General features: G+C 28.4%; 3 protein-coding genes and 1 long non-coding RNA gene across 6 annotated transcripts; 2 read left to right on the top strand and 2 right to left on the bottom strand.

Moving 5' to 3' along the window:
* The first annotated feature begins 2,372 nt into the window (after window positions 1–2,372).
* Window positions 2,373–6,445, top strand: LOC114418343 (adenine DNA glycosylase-like). Of its 2 annotated transcripts, none has more exons than XM_028383640.1 (7): window positions 2,373–2,884; window positions 3,453–3,512; window positions 3,941–4,060; window positions 4,130–4,227; window positions 4,489–5,027; window positions 5,335–5,435; window positions 6,135–6,445. In XM_028383640.1, the coding sequence occupies exons 1-7, from the start codon at window positions 2,483–2,485 to the stop codon at window positions 6,225–6,227; spliced, it is 1,413 nt and encodes a 470-aa protein (XP_028239441.1). In that variant the 5' UTR covers window positions 2,373–2,482; the 3' UTR covers window positions 6,228–6,445. The 2 variants fall into 2 exon arrangements, with proteins under 2 accessions (XP_028239441.1, XP_028239440.1); XM_028383639.1 differs by having other exon boundaries at window positions 5,332–5,435; window positions 6,135–6,442.
* Window positions 6,446–7,252: 807 nt separating this feature from the next.
* Window positions 7,253–9,042, top strand: LOC114418342. 2 transcript variants are annotated; one of them, XM_028383637.1, is made up of 5 exons: window positions 7,253–7,618; window positions 7,900–7,978; window positions 8,113–8,300; window positions 8,535–8,607; window positions 8,702–9,042. In XM_028383637.1, exons 1-5 carry the CDS (start codon window positions 7,469–7,471, stop codon window positions 8,854–8,856), a joined length of 645 nt encoding a protein of 214 aa, XP_028239438.1. In that variant the 5' UTR covers window positions 7,253–7,468; the 3' UTR covers window positions 8,857–9,042. The 2 variants fall into 2 exon arrangements, with proteins under 2 accessions (XP_028239438.1, XP_028239439.1); XM_028383638.1 differs by having other exon boundaries at window positions 7,292–7,618; window positions 8,113–8,313; window positions 8,702–8,740.
* A 2,806-nt stretch (window positions 9,043–11,848) lies between these two features.
* On the bottom strand, window positions 11,849–13,445 carry LOC114418341. The gene is made up of 2 exons (XR_003668006.1): window positions 13,177–13,445; window positions 11,849–12,184 (listed from the first exon to the last, which is right to left on the bottom strand). It is a non-coding gene; the product is annotated as an uncharacterized LOC114418341 (long non-coding RNA).
* Window positions 13,446–18,915: 5,470 nt separating this feature from the next.
* LOC114418340 lies at window positions 18,916–20,615 on the bottom strand. The gene is made up of 2 exons (XM_028383636.1): window positions 20,283–20,615; window positions 18,916–19,287 (listed from the first exon to the last, which is right to left on the bottom strand). The coding sequence occupies exons 1-2, from the start codon at window positions 20,478–20,480 to the stop codon at window positions 19,258–19,260; spliced, it is 228 nt and encodes a 75-aa protein (XP_028239437.1). The 5' UTR covers window positions 20,481–20,615; the 3' UTR covers window positions 18,916–19,257.
* Window positions 20,616–22,482: the final 1,867 nt, after the last annotated feature.

Below are 22,482 nucleotides of genomic sequence, written 5' to 3'. Positions count from 1 at the left end.
AGGAAAAACTGGTAGTATATATATATTTTTATTATTATTAACCAATTAAAAGTTGAATCTTTCTTTATTCCCAAAAAAATAATTTAAAAGTTATGTTGATTTTAAACAAATAGTTGATTCCAAATATAATTAGAAAGAAAAAAATTTCATTATTGATAAAATTATTAGATACTTTTGTACCAATATAAAAAAATGTTAACTAATATTTTTAAAAGTAATGATTACTTATTGTTTTATTTATTTATTGTTATATGAGTTATTTTAAAAAATGTTGTTAGGTTTAAGTATCATTTACTTTTCATAATTTTTAAAATTATCTCTTATAGTTAATAAGTAGATATTTTAGTTTTTAAAAATTTAATAAAAATTTAATAAGTGAATTTTTTAGTTTTTTAAAATTTATATTTTAATTTTTAAAAGTTTTCTTGATGTTAAATTTTTTTGACTCTTAAATAAATAATTTAAGACTTTTTAAAAATTAAAATATAAATTTTAAAAATTAAAATATTTACTTATTAACTATAAATAGTAAATAAATATGTTTGAAACTCATAGGATTATGATTGGTGGAATCGAATTGAAGGAAGGCTTCCATGTCACTTCGACCATTTGCTTTTGTACTTCCGGCGAAATGGGAATGCCAGACGGCGTTCATCGTTAGCATTGTTTTATTTCCACTTTTTTTTAATAGCGTTAGGGTTAGGGATGCAGGGGTTGGGGGTTGTTTGGGGACTCTCTTAGTCTTAATTAAGTGTAAAAAAGTTAAAAATTATTATTACCAGTTGGCCAATTAATTATCATCAATTACTTACTGAGAAAAAAATTCTAATCCGTGCCTAATTACCAGTTTAAAAAAACATAATTTTTTTCTGATTAAGAAAATGATACTTTACCTACATTGATGTAAATAATATTGATGATTATGATATTTTTTCTTATATAATGTCATGCTATCAGTATGTATTTTTGTATAACATTATTTTTTTTAGCTTTTTCAAAAACTGAATATCTCCTTATAAAAATAGATTTGATTACAAATAAATAAATACATTTAAATGCACAGGTAATTTTTTTTTGCAATTCCTTAACAAACACTATAAAAAAAATATCATGTTTACACTAACACCAATTAGTTTTTTACACGTGTTTCAAAAAATAAAAAATATATAAGGATCATTAATGATTTTGTTTCTTTTAAATAATTAGCTATAGTTCCTTTTTTAAAATAAATGAAATTGTCAGTAAAAAAAAGGAGATTGATTGGATTTACATCTTTTTAACCTTCCAATTTTTTTGAGATATAAGTTCTGACAATTTTGTGTACTCTCAAATTTCTCTCATGATCAATTTCAATTATAATTAATGATAAAAATATCTTCTTCACAAAATAATCCATAATAATCTTAAATCTTTTTACCTTTTGATGATAATTACAACAAAATTTCTATTGGAGGAGTGGTTAACTGTATTTTTTTTTTTTGCCAACTTTCATTACAATTTAAGTGGAATAAAAAATGTATGCTGAAGGTGTTTCAACTGCTTTCATCGATGAAAGTCTTTTATGGCTCAATTTTCATGCGAACCAACACATGTTAGTCTTATGCAAACTAGTTTGCAAATCATAACTTGTATATTCACCTCTAAGTTAAACAAATTCAGTGACAACATAATAAACAAGCTGAGTAAACAATAGGAACAAATATATATTTTAAACCACAAAACAATTAGAGAAATGATTTGTTTAACAAAATTATATTATATTTTAAAATGGTTTATTTTCCAAAAACTTGTTCACAAATAAAAACTCATGCTAAAAAATTTAGAATATTTGTCACATCAAAGGAAGTTATCTACAAAAGAACTAGGTCAATAAAAATTGAGGAATATTTAATCTCAAATTCCTAATTCAAGAAATCATACATCTCTTATATCTCTCTAATCAAAACTCAAAGGGTATTTTTTTTATCCAACCTCACTTGATTAAGATTAGCTCATTCTTATTTAAGAACTAATTTCACACTTATTAATAAATTATTTAAATTTATTAAATTATGTCAATTTTAATTAAAAAAACATTTTTTTCTAAACTATCATATATTAAAATTTGATATCAAACATGAAGGCCTTATTAAACAACAATGAAACATATTTTGAAGATTTCTTTTATTCATGTAAATTAAAAATAATATTAAAAAATTTATAATAATTTATATAATATGTTCAACAATTAGACTTTTCTAATATATAAAGATGGTCTCAGTTGACTGAAGGTGTAAAATGTAATTGAAATTTGTGTACTGCTAGTTTTTTTTTTTTTTATCTAGTTTGTTTTACAAATTCCATTATTCCAGTTATAAAATTCAGCAGGGATTTGTAATTTGTAACTAAGCATGATTTCAAATTTTGAGCAGCGCCGCCCCACATTCCTATTTCTTAACGAACGACAACAACATTGGATGGAGTTGAGTTGAAAAACCATTGTATGCTTTTGAGTTTACCATCACCATCACCACTGGTTTCCACCATGTCAGAGAAGAAGAAGAAGAAGAATAGCACGAGAAGGAGCGTTGTTGTTGTTGGGGAGAGCAAAAAGCCACAACCTTTGGTGGAAGTGGAAGACATAGAGGACTCACTTTCCTTCTCCAAAGACGAGACTCACAAACTGAGAGTGGCTCTTTTGGACTGGTACGACCTCAACCGAAGGGACCTTCCTTGGAGAACCACATTCAAACAAGAAGATGAAGAAGTGGAAAGAAGAGCTTATGGGGTGTGGGTCTCGGAGGTTATGCTGCAGCAAACAAGGGTTCAGACTGTTATTGCCTATTACAACCGTTGGATGCAAAAATGGCCCACCATTCACCATCTTGCGCAAGCTTCTCTTGAGGTTTTGTTTCCTTTGCTTGCTTTTCCACTCCTTTTTTCATTCTTCCACATAAAAACTGTTTCTTTTAATGTATATTTTGATGGGCAAATAAGAAAATGCACAACTGTTCTGTGAATATGCTATCAAGTTCCTTTTTTTGGGGGGTGGGGGGAATGAAAATTGACTCAATATTGTTCATACTTTGATGTTGTGATATCAACTTTAGGGCTGATGATTTGTTGCCACGGTTTCATTTTCTGGTTGACAGTTTGTGAGGTTTGGCTAATGCTTTTTAACAAAATCTGACAAAATAAGCATATGGTGGTGGAGATGCCACTGCTTCAGGATGGTTGATCTTTGTTTTTGGTTATTGTTGCTCGGTTTTTTATTGTTGGAGCCAAGGTTTTAGGGCTTTGCATAAGAAGAAAAAGGGAACCTCTGTAACTCTATGTGCTTTGGACTGTAGTATAGATAGCAATAACTGATTGTTTCTTTTGATTTCTTTGTGTGTGTGTGTACTTAAAAGCAGTTGTTTTAATTTGAAGACTAATTGTATCCTCACCAGGTGATTGTTGTCATTTTTGTGCAGGAAGTAAATGAGATGTGGGCAGGTTTGGGCTACTACCGAAGAGCTCGTTTTCTTTTAGAGGTGCTCTGTCATGACAATTGACAACATTGTTTGGCCTCTCCCTCTGTCGCTTGTCTTTTATTAATGACTAATTGGAGAGTGTTTTTGAAATGGTTAATAATGGCGTTAAACCTTCTTCACTATATATTTTCTGCCTTCTTAGTAAAAGCAGCAAAAGACATGGCATTTAATGCATGCATCATAATTCATATAATGGATATTGCCAAACATAGAGTATCTGAAGCTTTTTCATGTCACGATATTCAATGTCCTATTGAGCAACTTTGTTTATGTTAAAAGATCCTCAATCTTGTGTTATGTAATGAATAGTGAGAAGGTAAGTCCTACTTAAAGAAAGTAAAGACAGAGATCAATAAGAGATAATTAAGCTTTACCTTTACCAGTACATGCTACAAGGTTTGAGTTGATCAGATTCATTCCATTGTCAGGGGGCAAAGAAAATTGTTGCCGAAGGAGGCCAAATTCCTAAAGTGGCTTCTATGCTACGAAACATTCCTGGAATTGGAGAGTACACTTCTGGAGCCATTGCTTCTATTGCATTCAAAGAGGTGGGCAGTTTCTGTGTTTTGGTTCCGGAAAAGTAACTATTGGCTTTTGCTCATGCATTAAATTATCAGGTTGTACCTGTTGTTGACGGAAATGTGGTAAGGGTGATTGCTAGACTGAGGGCTATTTCTGCAAATCCAAAAGACTCAGCCACTATTAAGAAATTTTGGTGAGTTTATGTCATCTAGAACAAATTATTCACCACTAAATGGATAAACTTTTTAAAGAAAGAAACTCTGAGTTTCTTATCTGACATGATTTGTCTCTAAATAAATTGCCTTCTTTTAATTGGTGGTGACCAAGGTACATTCATGGGCTGTTAGTTCACCATAATTTTACTGATTTCTTATTGGCACAATCTATTTATTTTAAAATCAAGCTTGTATTTCTTTTCATTTACTTTTTTTTGTGGGTTGCAATGGAGATTAAGGAAATTAGCAGCTCAGTTGGTTGATCCTGTTCGTCCTGGGGACTTCAATCAGGCTCTCATGGAACTTGGGGCAACTGTATGCACCCCTTTGAACCCAAGCTGTTCCTCATGTCCAGCATCAGAATTTTGTCACGCGCTATCAAATGCTAAACATGATAGTACAGTAGCAGTTACAGATTATCCTGTTAAGGGTGTGAAGGTTAAACAAAGATGTGATTTTTCTGCTGTATGTGTTGTTGAGTTAGTTGGAGCTGAAACGTTAAATAAAAACCAGTCTAGCAGCAAGTTTATTCTTGTCAAAAGGCCTGAAGAAGGATTGCTTGCCGGTCTCTGGGAGTTTCCATCTGTCTTACTGGATGGAGAAGCAGTTCCATTAGCTAGAAGAGAAGCAATGGATCGCTTCTTGGAAAAAAATCTCAAAATTGACATCAGAAAGACTTGCAATATAGTTTTGAGGGAAGATATTGGGGAATTTGTTCACATTTTCAGTCACATCCGCCTCAAGTTGTATGTTGAATTGCTAGTGTTACAATTGAAAGGTGCAAGCCTCACTTTCTATATTGGCATTACAACTTGTTATTATGATTAAGTCTTTTTATTTCTCCAGATCACAGTTACTTTACTTACATAGGTTATTCTGGACATTCATAATATGTTATCTATATTAAATAACAAGTAACTAAATTTCATTATCTACTCATTGTAAGTAATGCAAGGACCATGAACATCCAAGGGTATAGCCTATGGATTGATTGATGTGCATGAAAATGAACATAATGATCACATTGTACACATTAAAGGCTACTTCTTTTTGTACTAATGTTAACTTTTTTCTACTGGAAGTAGGAGTAGATGATTTGTTCAAAAGCCCAGACAATAAAACAACTTGGAAGTGTGTTTACAGCAATGCGCTTTCTAGTATGGGACTGACAACCAGTGTAAGAAAGGTAGTATGCTGCACTTAGCGACCTTACACTTAATCCTCTTCACTCTTAACAATTGTAAATACTTAGGACAGTGTATGACTTTTATAAAGCTCTTCTGTGTAAGTAACTGTTTAACAGATTCCTCAATTTTGATGGACAGATGAGACCTTAATCGCTATACTTTTTGGTCTCAAGCTCTTCTGCTTTTGCTGTAATTAAAACTGAAAAAACAGTGTAATAGTTTTCTCGGATTAATAGAGTGGCCTATAGTGAATTCGATCAATCCTTTGCTAATAAGCTTAAAAATAGTTAATTTAGAATTTTTACATTGCATAGCTGATAGCCCTTTCATAGAATTTTCGGGTAAATAGGAGTTCAACTTGGCCGGCATGCAGCATACCCTCACAACAAACAAATTTTGTACACTCTGGAACATCTTTGAAATTACCATGTGAAACGCAATTGATATGCATGACTACTGTCGTGTGTTTGCATTGACTGACCTCTATGATTTAAATCCATTAAAATAGTATGTTACAATGAGTATCTTTACATTAAAAGTTAAAAAACAACGGATCATTCTGTTTCTTTTATGCTGTTTGTAACTTGTAAGAGAATTAAATATGCTAAAGATTTAGCTTCTGTGCAGTTAAGGATAAAATTCTTGCTTTATACCTTGATACCATAATTTGTTATCTTAAAATTGTCATACTGCTGCAGGTGTACAACATGGTTCAAAACTTCAAGCAGAAAACTCTTCCTTCTAGCCATGTGCCAACCAAAAAGAGAACTAGAACGACCACAAGAAACTAACCTAGAGGATCAGATTTGCTGCATTGTGCTTGCTTATTAATTTGCTGTACTTTAACGAAAAAACAGTGTAATACTTTTCTAGCATTTATTCTTAGTAGATGGCATTGTTAATTGTTTAAGGTATTTTTACCCTTTTAATTTGATATGTATAGCAATGTGATGTGTATGGTTTTGACTCTTGATTATCTTTGCTACACTGTTATGTTTCTGCCTTCTGAGTTTTGTTCTGTTGTTTTTGTTGAATCTTCTGCTTTCTGCTAATTTTAAGTTACCAATTTATCTTAATTTTGTATTGGACTTGGACAGAATTTGTATTACATGCCTTAAACAACGGTCATTTACAGAAGGAGCGTTAATAATAACATTTTGGCTAACCGAGAAAAACATTTTCATTTTTCATTATTTTCACTTATAAATTTATTAATAAAAATATGCTTTAATTCTAAACATTTCACAAATAATTATAATCCAAATGCTTATATGTAATTTTTTTAAAGTAACTTGAACTAAAAGAGATAAGCATTTTAACATGTTTTTCTAATTTTTATTTATTACCAAAGTTCTATTCAACTTCATATTATACATTTTTTTTTTAAATTTCAATTTGGTAATCTGTGGTTAAAGTTTACGTGAAGGATTCTCCACAATACTAAACAAAAATATGGAAGTATTCTAAATTAAGTTGAAAGAAAGTTTGACGTGTACCCAAGATAATATATTATAGGATTTTCCTCGTGATATATATAGCGTAGTTATACTAGTACAGCTAACATTTAATTTACCCCCTCTTTGTATTTTAGTGAAAATACAACACTAGAAAGAGGTGAGAAATTTATCGGAGAAGCGTGTAGAAAAAAATAGTAAGAAAACAAGAAGCTGAAGTTGTTTTTGATTTGTCTATAGCAATTTTATTATTATACACGGTTGAAACTCATTCATAAATTCATTGCCACTTGTGGTCACTATTTCTGCCACTCCTAGTTTTGTACTCTAGTGTTCCGAGTTTGTGTATTTTTTTTTCTTCTTTTCTTAAATAGATAGATAGAAGAAAAGGCTTCAAAACCAGTGGTACATATTATCTCAAGCACCATGTGGATCAGAGGGTTCTTTCATTTTGTTCCTCCCACGCATATTTCTGACCAAAACCATTAACAAATCAGTGACAGAAAAAAAAATGGTTGGTGACTAAACAGAAAAAATAAATAAAAAAAGAACACAATCAAAGCATTAAGAGAGGAATAATGCAAATGGCAATTTTGTTAAGAGGAGGAGCACTTGGAGATTCTAGCTTTCGTTTGTGTTCATTAACATCAACTTCTTCTTTGCATGTCTCCCAAAATGTTGCCATACCCACCTCATCATCATCATCATCATCACTAGTACTACCTTTGGTATGTCTCTCTGATTATTCCGGTTCAACTCAAATAATTTGTACATATTAGTTAATCTAATAAGAAAATTTATGTGGAACATTATTTATTTCTCTTCATTTAATCGTGCTAATCTTTAGTTATAGCTTTCAGTTTTAAGTTTTAGATGAGATGATTCTAATGTAGTGAACTTACACAACTTAAATATTAGGATATTTCAATTATAGCAATATTTTTTGTTTGTTTGTTGAAGTAACCAAATGATAAGTTTCTTCTCAATATTTGTTCTTCTTGATTTGCAGATTGCAAGTAAATTTAAAACGGTCAGCAGAATCAGAATCACCTGCTCTGCTGTTCAAGAATCATCTCCTAGCACAGCAGGTGTGTTTCTGCATTAACACAATTAAAAGTTTCAAAAACTTTGGTTTTATTTATTAATTTATTTATTAATAATTTTGCATTGGAATGACTATGATTAGTATAACTGAAACTATTATTGCAATTTCTGGTCTTAGCTACTGCTGAAACAAAGGAGGAGGTAAAGGAAGCTCCAAAAGCCGAACCGGCAAAGAAACCTCCTGCTAAAGCTCCAGCTAAGCCTCTGCCTCAGATGATGGAGGAGGATGTGATCCCTTCACTGAAATCAATATTTGAAGCCCAAGAAGATTTCTCAAATATTGAGCTGGTCTTCAAGGACAATAAGGTTGCTCTTTTTTGTAAGAATAATGTTTCATCCTTTACAAGTATCTTTCTGTTAATCCTCCTAATATTTGATGAAGTACTAAATTACAAAGTAAAAATATTTAATGAGGATTAGTAAGAATTTTTTTTAGAAGGATTAGTAAGAAAGTGTTTTAGAAGGATATAGAGTTATTCATTTTATATATCTTTGCATTACTAGAAATTCATAACGTTTTGATTGGGTTATGATTGGCAGTTGGAAGGTTCCTTTTTGAAGAAAGGCAACCCCTATTCATTTTGGGCATTTTTTCCCACAGGAAACCTTATTGGTATGTATGTACATGTTTCCTTGAGAAAGTAGCACCACACTAACATTGAGTTAAATGCACATGTAAAGCATCATTCTGTTCTTCCCTTGAACAGGTCCAAAGGGGTTTTCTCTGTCATCGTATAACTCGGGAGCAAGCACCGTTGAGCCATTTCTCATTGATGAAAAGAAGATTACTGCAAGACACATTATCTTTTGGGTTAAAAAACGTTTGGCAGCACAAGGGATCATTCCTGTATGGGAAGATTAATCTTTTAAAAATTAAATTATACTTTGGTTGCTAATGATGTGGCATACAATTCAATATTCTCTTGTTCCTTTCATTAATGACTATGATATACATAGTGGTTGTGTTGGTCAATGTGCCATTGTACATGTCTTTCATCATAGAACATTTTGTTGATCAATGCACAAGTTTTTGATCATTTGGTAACAAGACATTGTTCAACCTCATTTCACTTTCTCCATGGCCTAACCGGTATGTGCAAGAAAACATATTCTCAAACTTCCTTAGAGATATTTCAAAATATGTTAGGAATCTAAAAACCAGAATATGAGAATATAATGCTTTTGTTATTGAATAATGAATGACAACCAAGAAAAGGAGAGAAATATCCCAGAGTTCCTCCTTCACAAGGGGTTGCCTCTTTTCTACAAAATAGCAAATGCTCAGTTCACAAATGCTTAACAAATCAGAATGTCTTTCCTCTACTAACCCTCATGTAATTTCACCTAAGCTCCTGACCTTTCAACTATAACTATTTAACTCTTAATATAACTAAAAGACTAACTCTGTAATTTCTTGACCTCCCAAGTCCTATCAAAATTATAAATTGCTTAGGATTTTAAGCTCAGACGTCAGGCATACAAAACAATAGAAATGAGGAAAAGTGATACATAATAACCAAATGTATCACCAGTTCGAAATTGTAACTACATTTTAGTGCATTTTCTTTATATTATCTCACTAAGCAGAAATATAGATATTATCTACAACATAGAAATGAAAAAGTCTCTATTTTCATTTATTTTCCTTACACAACTATTTGCTTTGAAATATAGCTCTTGTAGTACATAAGAATTTGGATAACGTTAGTGTTGATTATAGTCTGTACTTTCACAGTTTCACTCATTTAAAATGTATTTGCTTAACTCAGAGATAGCCACAGAGATGTATAGCATGTGTTGACCGATTAAATTCCAATTCTGTTTGTTCAACCTTACTGGAAAATCAGGGCCATGGAGATCATAAGGCCTGAGATCTTTGCCTTAGGTCCCAAGGTTTTCATTTTTTAACATTTTTAATATTTTTTTTGTCAATTTAAAGTGGTAAATTTTGTTAAAGTATGATTTATTATTTGTAATTATTTTTTTATTAATAATACTATATAATCTTAAATTATAAATGTAATGGTTATTCTAAATCATTTAAGTAAAATTTTAATTTTATTTCAAAAAATTAAAGAAAATTATTTGATATCTATTTTAGATTCAATCTCTCGTTTACCTAAAAAATCTATTGAAATTAGTATAAAATTTAAATTTAATGAGTGAGTCTATGCCTGAAATATAAAAAAAGATATTTTGACAAAAAATATTAATTATAAGATTACACATTTAATTAAAATTTTATTTCATACTGATATTTTGTATACATAGATTAATTTAAATCTTTAATTCAGAGTCAATTTAAAATTTAAATAATATTTAAAATATGAAATCACAGTTTATTTTTTAAAAAATGAACAAAATGTATTAAATTAAAATTTTAAATAAATTTGATCTTTAAGTCTCCTAATCGCTGGACACGATCCTATGGAAAATAGGCAAGTCCAAAGCCGAACCCCATGTTCTCTGCAGTTAACAAACTCCACGAAATTTTAACCACAAAAAACGTTTTTCTACTAAAAGCAGAATTATAAGTATAAAGTAACAAAGAGAAATCATCAGATCAATAACTGCACCACCCCAGAGGATATTGGTCCCTTCATTTTTCAGTGTAAACTGATTCAAATTTCATTAAAATTTGCTAATAATAGTATAAGAGTGTTAAGAGTTCAAGCTCATGGAACTGTGCAAATCAAAAGAAGAAGAAAAAAGCCTTCACTTAGTTCTTTTCAATTTTTTCCTCACAATTGGTTATACCAAAGGAACAAAAAAAGCAGGTAAAAATTTTAAACGTTGCCTCAGCGTTGTGGCCACTTCCTCTACGACATGTTGAATCAATCAATAATAAATCCCTCAGAACCTAGCTAGTAGAAATCATTTCACTGGAGCTGAAAGTGTTATCTAGCCTTCAACCTGCCAAAGAGAACAAAAGCTTTTTCAACACACACTTGCAGTTAAATCTGAGCAGTCATGAAACATCATCAAAAGAATTAAAACTAATTGCAACAGGGAAATCTCTCTCTACTCATATTACTAGCACAAAATACGGCTGAGTTTAGATGTAAAGAACAAATATAAACTTAGTATGTCGATTTTAAAGTAATGCAAATGTGTGATTTATATTTTTAAAGCAAATTAATTATGGATGTAAAACTAAATTTTGGATGCAAAACTAAATTAATTATGGATGTAACACTTATCCAACACAATAATTACATATAATTCTTTTAACTTCAAATTAATTATGGATGCAAAACTAAATCTTTAATGTGAAGTCAAATATGTAAATATTTATCTAAATTTTGGTGTCTTTCAAGAGTATGATAATCAGATTTAAATTCTAGATGTGCACCGACAGAAGTTCAAGTATTAACTATGATACCGAAAAAAATAAAAAAATAAGAGGAATTCTATAATACTATGGAAAACTTAAGGATTTTAATTTTTTTAAACCAAATTGGTTAAATTGAGTTTCAATTCAATGAAGCTCTCTCTCGGTGTGTCCAAAATCGTAAGTTATTTGCCCAAACAATACCTGTACCAAACTGCTTTCTCCGGCTACCATATTTATCCACTTTTTCAAAAAAAATAATGGATTGGTGGATTGAAAAGAATGTAGGCAAAGCTCACGATGCATACTACGAATCAAAGATGCACGAGTGATTCACCAGATACATAACAAAATAGTACTGAATTAAATTCCATTGAGCATATAGTGAATTGATACTTTGATCACATATTATAATTAAATTTTATAAAAACAAATACTTAAGATTTATAATAAATCATTTATATTGTTGATTCTAGTGTAGTCATGGATAGAGATATAGTCATGGATCCAGGTTCTCTACTGATTAAAACAAACTGCATGAAATTTTATTTTCATTGTAGGTGGATCAGATTTCATCAAAATATGCTAACAATAATAAAACAGAGTTAAAAGTTCAAGCTCCTGGAGCTGTACAACAAAAGCATGATATTTAATAACATGACAGTAAACTCCAATTTGATTTTTCATTTTTTCCTCACAATTGGTTAATCTCCCAGGTGAAAAAAAACCAGGTAAGAATTTTAACGTTGCCTCATCGTCTGTTTTATTATGGTCATTTCCTCTACAAACCTTTTGAATCAAGCATAAATCCCATAGAACCTAGTAGAAATCATTTCGCTGGACCAGAAACACCTTCGACCTGCCAAAGAGAATTAAACTTTTTCAATACGCACTTTACTATTATATCTGAGCAATCATGAACATCAGTTTAAGAATAAAAACTATTTCCAACTGAAAAATCTCTCTCTCTCTCTCCCTCTCCTCAAATTACCAGCTGCAGAAAACATGGCTGAGTCTAGATGGAAAGAACAGATATCAACTTAGTATGCACCTTTCTCTAGATAAAATCTAGTTCTGGCTTCTTTCAATTGTTTTATATCTAGATCTAGATTCTATATTTGCACAGACAGAAGTTCAAGTATCCATCGTAATATTGAAGGATAAAAGAAATTATGGGATTGAAAACAATGTAGCTAAAGCTCATGTGTAATAGGGTTCTCTAACTTAACTTTTATAGAAATTCTTTCATTTGACTTGTTCAAAAAACTAAATGTGAGGTGCATAAGTTGATTTTAACCGAAGAAAGATACAATAATCTTTTCACCATATGCATAACAAAATAGTACTGAATTAAATTTCATTGGACACACAAAATCCACAACCTCACAAACAGATGCAACCAGTCAGTCTAGTTACGAATACAAGTCAATTGATTGGTTTAAGTGCGCGTTTGGATTGGCATTGGGGAATTGATTCCGAGTCCAAAATTGATTTTGGATATATTTTCCCATGTTTGATTTCCCGTTAGAGAAAAATTCAGAATTGATTATGAGTTGAAGCAACTTTCAGTAGCTTTTACATCGGATCCAAAATTTGGTACTGAATTTTACTCCTAACTATTTTATAATAAAACATCCAAACATAAACCAAATCACTTCAAAATTAATTTCGACCAAAATCAATTCCATTCAAAATAAAAAGTCCATCCAAACACACACTAAATACGCAGAATCTTATAAATATGCAAATTTTTTCCACCATGAATATGATTATGCATCAACCACGAATTGCAAACCCTAAAATGCGAAATTTCTTCATAAGAACAATAGAACAGCGTGCAATTACGATTACCTGATCGATCGGGAGCGGAACAGAAAAAGAGGATTCTTCGAATTTGGAGAGTCTGTCTTCGAGAATGCGAAAATCGCGTTCCATGTGATAAGCGAGCGCGTGACACTTACGCCTGAGGTTCTTCAAAACAACAAAGTATGTGGATGCGAATCCGAACGTGAACCATAAGAATCGACTTGGCGCCATCCTTTCTTCTTCTTCTTCTTCTCAAATCAGAGTCACCACCACGAACTCTAAGTCTGTGTAATGGAGAAAGAGGGAACAAGTAAAATTAACCCCCAGTTTTAGTCTTGTAAAGCAAGAAAGAAAAAAACATTCACCAATAATTTTTTTTAGGTTACTGTTTTAGTTTTATACTTGGGGTTATGCTTTTTTTTAATTCTTGAAATTTAAATTTGATTTTGTAAAAAAATAATTTATATTTGTTGTTTTTAGTTTCTAATTTTTGAAAATTATATTTTTTTAGTCTTTCCTTTAATAAATTAAAATTTTGTGATCATTTTAAAATAAAAAATTAAAAATCAAATTCTGATAAACTATCTCAAATTGCCTATTTATCATGGAAAGATTAAAAAGATTGATTTTTAAAAAGGTTTAATTACTATTTTAATCTTTCTTGGTTTTATTAGTTTTGAAAATTTAAAATTTATTTTTTTAGTCCTTAAATTTAAAAAATATTTGTTTAGTTATTCTTATGATAAATTGGTAATTAGTGATTTTTAGTAATTAAAATTTGATTTTTAATTTTTAATTTTTAGAATACTATCACGGCTGACAATTATATATAAATTATAATTTTTAATTATAATATAACTTATACCTAAAAATATTTATTTATTATAAATTTTAATTCTATAAAAATAGATATTTCTTCTATGTAACTCACAAGTAAAAATACTAGCTATATTAATTTTATGATAGCTTTTTATAATTATGACTTATCCACTTTATTAATTTATTAAATGTGTATACTCTATAAATATTACATGCTTAAAACTTCTTTATATATATACAACAGTGACAACAAGTGTAGAATTCAAGATTTGGTGCCAACGCCAATGGTACTATAAACGCTTAAAACCTTAAGCAATATATCAAGGTGAAATAATATTTTATAAATAAAAAAATTTGAATATGTGGATTCATTTATTATAATTTTGAATTTTAATTTTTATAAAAAATAATATTAGGTGACTAATAAAAAAATATTTTAATTGTTTAAAATAAAATAAAATAAATATTCTTTAAGTGTATCGTTTAAGAAAATAATTCTTGTTTAAAATAAAATAAAAATAAAAGATCCTCATTTTATTGTTTAAAAGAATATAATTATAAATATTTTTATTGTTTAAAATAAAAAATTTAAAATAAAAACAACATTTATTATATGTTTATTGTTTAAAATAAAATATAAACAAAATTAGTATGTTTTGAAGACTCTTTCCTAATCTAAATTTTATTGTTTAATAAGTCATTGAAAAGACTTTATTATTGTAATTAGTACAGTATATTTTATTTTCAACAATTATTGAATGTGTTGGTTAAATGGAAGACTTTTTAACAATCTACAATTTATTATTAAATTAAATGATTCTTTGAAAAGTCTTCACTATTGCATTAATTAATGTATTTTATATTCAACATTAAACTATTTAGCACTAATTAACTTCAATCATTAAAAAGTCTTCAAACATTTATATTTAATCTTTTATAGAAATTGTCTCACCTTGATTGTTGTCATATTTAAATTATTATAATACTAATAAAAGTATTTACACTTATATTTTGAAATATTGTAATGCATTATGTAATATTGAAAATGTGTAATATTTTAAATATTATATATTGTAATGTAATATTTTTTTGCAACTTATTTATGCTTCATTGTGTGTGTGTGTTTTGCATATTAACAATTCTTAAATAAGACATTTGAAATTGGTCAATGGAAAAAGGAAAGTGAAATTGCATCCAACCATAGAAGGAAAAATTAAATGGGCAACCATTAAAAAAAGTAAAACAATTTTATCACCTTTATATTTAATTAGAAAATAAAAAATTTATGATTTTTAAACGATAAATTGTTTTTAAATTTAAATTATTTAATGTAAAAAAATGTGTAGACGAAAAAATTAAAGATATATCCAAATTAAATTTAAGCAAATTATATTTAAAATTACTTTAATTCAATCAAATGATGAATAAAGTCTCACTTTTTAATTTTACTTTTCTCTTTACTTTATATTTAAACTTTATTAATGATTTTGTTTATTAATATCTTTAAAAACAATAGTCAAAGAATAAAACTAATTTTTTCATTAAAAACATTATATTTAATATTTTACCAATACATTCTTATTTTTATTTCAATAGATGCTTTTCAACATTATAAAACTAATCAATTTATGTCTTTCTAATAAAATAGGTTGATTAATTTTAAATGTCTCAACTTCCTTTGATAATATGTTGACATAGTAAAACTTTCACCATGTTAAATAATTATTTATAATAAATGATTTTTTTAGTCAAACTTTATCAAAATAGTGTGAAAATTCAAATTGCACACAAACATTATTTAATCTTTCATTCAAACTCAACACACTGCACATCCACATTGTCTCTGATTTTATAGGTACTTCATTTTCTTTCTTAATGTCTTTCCCTTTGTTTCACATTTCAAACTTTGTCATGAAGTTCAAATATTGTGATGGTCAAAACGGAGGGACAATATTGTCATTGTTGCACCCTCTTTCTGCTACCACTTACGTTTCTAGTTGTCCAATACGAGGTAATGCTTGCTTCTTCATGTTCCTTTCAAGATATATACCCATTTTTCTAGTATAAAAAAATCAAATTTTTTGTTACTGTGAGTTCATTTTATTCACTACTCTCTTTCCAATGGTAGTGTCGAACAATGCTGAAGAAAAAAGAGATCAAGAAATAAATAATTGTCCGCGAGATGGGATTGACACAACAACGAGAGCTTGCAGAGGAAGTGAGCAGGGAAATGGCGCTAGACAAAGCATTTAAAATTCTAATGCAAAGATCAGAGCGAATCTCATCATTTAATTTGATAACAATTCAAACATGTTTGGTGGGTCTCAAATCCATTTAGGCTCCCATTTTCTAGTTGATAATAATAGACAGACTACACATATTAACAAGGATAAGGTGGATAAGGTGAGCCAACTGGTTAGTGTATAGTTATATACTAATTTATTCTTCCTTTGTATGTTACCATTTTCTTCAATTTCGATTATGTTTCCCTTCTTCTTCTTTAGAGTTGTTTGGATTGTGAAGAAAAAGGTTTTTTCCTTTTAGTTTTTGATCAACAAATGTTACCTTGTTGGAGAATGTCCCTTGAATATTTTGTCGTGTATAAGTTTTTAATTATCCCTGAGCATAAATAACTTTAAATGAATGTGAGTATATATTAACTTGGTGTGAACAAGCTTGTTGAATTGCATCTTCATTTCATATGCTTTGGATTTTAAGCTCAGACGTCAGGCATACAAAACAATAGAAATGAGGAAAAGTGATACATAATAACCAAATGTATCACCAGTTCGAAATTATAACTACATTTTAGTGCATTTTCTTTATATTATCTCAGTAAGCAGAAATATAGATATTATCTACAACATAGAAATGAAAAAGTCTCTATTTTCATTTATTTTCCTTACACAACTATTTGCTTTGAAATATAGCTCTTGTAGTACACAAGAATTTGGATAACGTTGGTGTTGATTATAGTCTGTACTTTCACAGTTTCACTCATTTAAAATGTATTTGCTTAACTCAGAGATAGCCACAGAGATGTATAGCATGTGTTGACCGATTAAATTCCAATTCTGTTTGTTCAACCTTAGTGGAAAATCAGGACCGTGAAGATCATAAGGCCAATGAGATCTTTGTCTTAGGCCCCCAACCTTTTCATTTTTTTATATTTTTAATATCTTTTTTGTCAACTTAAAGTGGTAAATTTTGTTAGAATATGATTTATTATTTGTAATTTTTTTATTAATAAGACTACATAATTTTAAATTATAAATGTAATGGTTATCGTAACTCATTTAAGTAAAATTTTAATTTTATTTCAAAAATTTCAAGAAAATTATTTGATATCTATTTTAGATTCAATCACTCATTTACTTAAAAAATCTATTGAAATTAGTACAAAATTTAAATTTAATGAGTGAGTCTATGCCTGAAATATAAAAAAAGATATTTTGACAAAAAATATTAATTATAAAATTATACATTTAGTTAAAATTTTATTTCATGTTGATATTTTATATACATAGATTAATTTAAATTTTTAATTGAGAGTCAATTTAAAATTTAAATAATATTTAAAATATGAAATCACAGTTTATTTTTAAAAAAATGAACAAAATTTTAAATAAATTTGATCTTTAAGTCTCATAATCGCTGGACACGATCCTATGGAAAATAGGCAAGTCCAAAGCCGAACCCCATGTTCTCTGCAGTTAACAAACTCCACGAAATTTTAACCACAAAAAACGTTTTTCTACTAAAAGCAGAATTATAAGTATAAAGTAACAAAGAGAAATCATCAGATCAATAACTGCACCACCCCAGAGGATATTGGTCCCTTCATTTTTCAGTGTAAGCTGAATCAAATTTCATTAAAATTTGCTAATAATAGTATAAGAGTGTTAAGAGTTCAAGCTCATGGAACTGTGCAAATCAAAAGAAGAAGAAAAAAGCCTTCACTTAGTTCTTTTAAATTTTTCCTCACAATTGGTTATACCAAAGAGAACAAAAGCTTTTTCAACACACACTTGCAGTTAAATCTGAGCAGTCATGAAACATCATCAAAAAAATTAAAACTAATTGCAACAGGGAAATCTCTCTCTACTCATATTACTAGCACAAAATACGGCTGAGTTTAGATGTAAAGAACAAATATAAACTTAGTGTGTGTTTGGATGATTGATTACAAAATTTAGATTAAAATTGATTTTGAAGTAATGCAAATGTGTGATTTATATTTTAACATTTATATTTTTAAAGCAAATTACTAGTAAAACTTAGCATATTTTTTTTATCCAACACAATAATTGCATATAATTCTTTTAACTTAAAATTAATTATGGATGCAAAACTAAATCTTTAATGTGAAGTCAAATATGTAAATATTTATCTAAATTTCGGTGTCTTTCAAGTGTATGATAATTAGATTTAAATTGTAGATTAGCATCGACAGAAGTTCAAGTATTAACTATGATACCGAAAAAAATTAAAAAATAAGAGGAATTCTATAATACTATGGAAAACTTAAGGATTTTAATTTTTTTAAACCAAATTGGTTAAATTGAGTTTCAATTCAATGAAGCTCTCTCTCGGTGTGACCAAAATCGTAAGTTATTTGCCCAAACAATAACTGTACCAAACTGCTTTCTCCGGCTACCATATTTATCCACTTTTTTTAAAAAAAATAATGGATTGGTGGATTGAAAAGAATGTAGGCAAAGCTCACGATGCATACTACGAATCAAAGATGCACGAGTGATTCACCAGATACATAACAAAATAGTACTGAATTAAATTCCATTGAGCACATAGTGAATTGATACTTTGATCACATATTATAATTAAATTTTATAAAAACAAATACTTAAGATTTATAATAAATCATTTATATTGTTGATTCTAGTGTAGTCATGGATCCAGGTTCTCTACTGATTAAAACAAACTGCATGAAATTTTAACCACAGATTTCAGAACAATTGCACCACCCTGCAGTTGTCAGAACCCAAAGGATTGGTCCCTTCATTTTTCATTGTAGGTGGATCAGATTTCATCAAAAGTTGCTAACAATAATAAAACAGAGTTAAAAGTTCAAGCTCCTGGAGCTGTACAACAAAAGCATGATATTTAATAACATGACAGTAAACTCCAATTTGATTTTTCATTTTTTCCTCACAATTGGTTAATCTCCCAGGTGAAAAAAAAAAAACAGGTAAGAATTTTAACGTTGCCTCATCGTCTGTTTTATTATGGTCATTTCCTCTACAAACCTTTTGAATCAAGCATAAATCCCATAGAACCTAGTAGAAATCATTTCGCTGGACCAGAAACACCTTCGACCTGCCAAAGAGAATTAAACTTTTTCAATACGCACTTTACAATTATATCTGAGCAATCATGAACATCAGTTTAAGAATAAAAACTATTTGCAACTGAAAAATCTCTCTCTCTCTCTCCCTCTCCTCAAATTACCAGCTGCAGAAAACATGGCTGAGTCTAGATGGAAAGAACAGATATCAACTTAGTATGCACCTTTCTCTAGATAAAATCTAGTTCTGGCTTCTTTCAATTGTTTTATATCTAGATCTAGATTCTATATTTGCACAGACAGAAGTTCAAGTATCCATCGTAATATTGAAGGATAAAAGAAATTATGGGATTGAAAACAATGTAGCTAAAGCTCATGTGTAATAGGGTTCTCTAACTTAACTTTTATAGAAATTCTTTCATTTGACTTGTTCAAAAAACTAAATGTGAGGTGCATAAGTTGATTTTAACCGAAGAAAGATACAATAATCTTTTCACCATATGCATAACAAAATAGTACTGAATTAAATTTCATTGGACACACAAAATCCACAACCTCACAAACAGATGCAACCAGTCAGTCTAGTTACGAATACAAGTCAATTGATTGGTTTAAGTGCGCGTTTGGATTGGCATTGGGGAATTGATTCCGAGTCCAAAATTGATTTTGGATATATTTTCCCATGTTTGATTTCCCGTTAGAGAAAAATTCATAATTGATTATGAGTTGAAACAACTTTTAGTAGCTTTTGCGTTGGATCCAAAATTCGATACTGAATTTTACTCCTAACTTGATTTTATAATAAAACATCCAAACATAAACCAAATCACTTCAAAATTAATTTTAACCAAAATCAATTCCATTCAAAATAAAAACGTCCATCCAAACATACACTAAATACGCAGAATCTTATAAATATGCAAATTGTTTCCACCATGAATATGATTATGCATCAACCACGAATTGCAAACCCTAAAATGCGAAATTTCTTCATAAGAATAATAGAACAGCGTGCAATTACGATTACCTGATCGATCGGGAGCGGAACAGAAGAAGAGGATTCTTCGATGTTGGAGAGTCTGGCTTCGAGAATGCGAAAATCGCGTTCCATGTGAGAAGTGAGCGCGTGACGCTCAAGCATGAGGTCCTTCAAAACAACTTGGGAAAGCACAGCGTATGTGGATGCGAATCCGAACGTGAACCATAAGAATCGACTTCGCAACATCCTTTCTTCTTCTTCTTCTTCTCAAATCAGAGTCACCACCACGAACTCTAAGTCTGTGTAATGGAGAAAGAGGGAACAAGTAAAATTAACCCCCACTTTTAGTCTTGAAAAGAAAGAAAGAAAGAAAAAAACATTCACCGATCATTTTTTTTAGGTTACTGTTTTAGTTTTATACTCGGGGTTATGTTTTTTTTAATTCTTGAAATTTAAATTTGTTTTTGTAAAAAAAAAATTTATATTTTTTGTTTTTAGTTTCTAATTTTTGAAAATTATATTTTTTTAGTGTTTCCTTTAATAAATTAAATTTTTTTGATCGTTTTAAAATAAAAAATTCTAGTAATAAAAAATTAAAAATCAAATTCCGATAAACTATCTCAAATTGCCTATTTATCATGGAAAGATTAAAAAGAGTGATTTTTAAAAAGGTTTAATTACTATTTTAATCTTTTAAATCTTGGTTTTATTAGTTTTGAAAATTTAAATTAATTTTTTTAGTCCTTAAATTTAAAAAATATTTGTTTAGTTATTCTTATGATAAATTGGTAATTTTTTATTTTTAGTGATTAAATTTGATTTTTAATTTTTAATTTTTAGAATTTTTATTTTAAAACTATCACGGCTGACAATTATATATAAATTATAATTTTTAATTATAATATAACTTATACCTATAAATATTTATTTATTATAAATTTTAATTCTATAAAAATAGATATTTCTTCTATGTAACTCACAAGTAAAAATACTAGCTATATTAATTTTATGATAGCTTTTTATAATTATGAGTTATCCACTTTATTAATTTATTAAATGTGTATACTCTATAAATATTACATGCTTAAAACTTCTTTATATATATACAACAGTGACAACAAGTGTAGAATTCAAGATTTGGTGCCAACGCCAATGGTACTTTAAACGCTTAAACATTAAGCAATATATCAAGGTGAAATAATATTTTATAAATAAAAAAATTTGAATATGTGGATTCATTTATTATAATTATGAATTTTAATTTTTATAAAAAATAATATTAGGTGACTAATAAAAAAATATTTTAATTGTTTAAAATAAAATAAAATAAATATTCTTTAAGTGTATCGTTTAAGAAAATAATTCTTGTTTAAAATAAAAAATAAAAATAAAAGATCCTCATTTTATTGTTTAAAAGAATATAATTATAAATATTTTTATTGTTTAAAATAAAAAATTTAAAATAAAAACAACATTTATTATATGTTTATTGTTTAAAATAAAATATAAACAAAATTAGTATGTTTTGAAGACTCTTTCCTAATCTAAATTTTATTGTTTAATTAGTCATTGAAAAGACTTTATTATTGTAATTAGTACAGTACAATTTATTTTCAACAATTACTGAATGTGTTGGTTAAATGGAAGACTTTTTAACAATCTACAATTTATTATTAAATTAAATGATTCTTCGAAAAGTCTTCACTATTGCATTAATTAATGTATTTTATATTCAACATTAAACTATTTAGCACTAATTAACTTCAATCATTAAAAAGTCTTCAAACATTTATATTTAATCTTTTATAGAAATTGTCTCACCTTGATTGTTGTCATATTTAAAATATTATAATACTAATAAAAGTATTTACACTTATATTTGAAATATTGTAATGCATTATGTAATATTGAAAATGTGTAATATTTTAAATATTATATATTGTAATGTAATATTTTTTTTCAACTTATTTATGCTTCATTTTGTGTGTGTGTTTTACATATTAACAATTCTTAAATAAGACATTTGAAATTGGTCAATGGAAAAAGGAAAGTGAAATTGCATACAACCATAGAATGAAAAATTAAATGGACAACCATTAAAAAAAGTAAAATAATTTTATCACCTTTATATTTAATTAGAAAATAAAAAAATAAGTAAAAAAATTTGAATAGATTTTATGATTTTTAAATGATAAATTATTTTTAAATTTAAATTATTTAATGTAAAAAAGTGTGTAGACAAAAAAAT

This window comes from Glycine soja, chromosome 7, assembly GCF_004193775.1.
Source record: "Glycine soja cultivar W05 chromosome 7, ASM419377v2, whole genome shotgun sequence".
In the NCBI taxonomy this organism is placed as follows: Eukaryota; Viridiplantae; Streptophyta; class Magnoliopsida; order Fabales; family Fabaceae; genus Glycine; species Glycine soja.
Note: the sequence above shows the minus strand (reverse complement) of the source record. Positions and strands in the feature narration are given on the sequence as shown.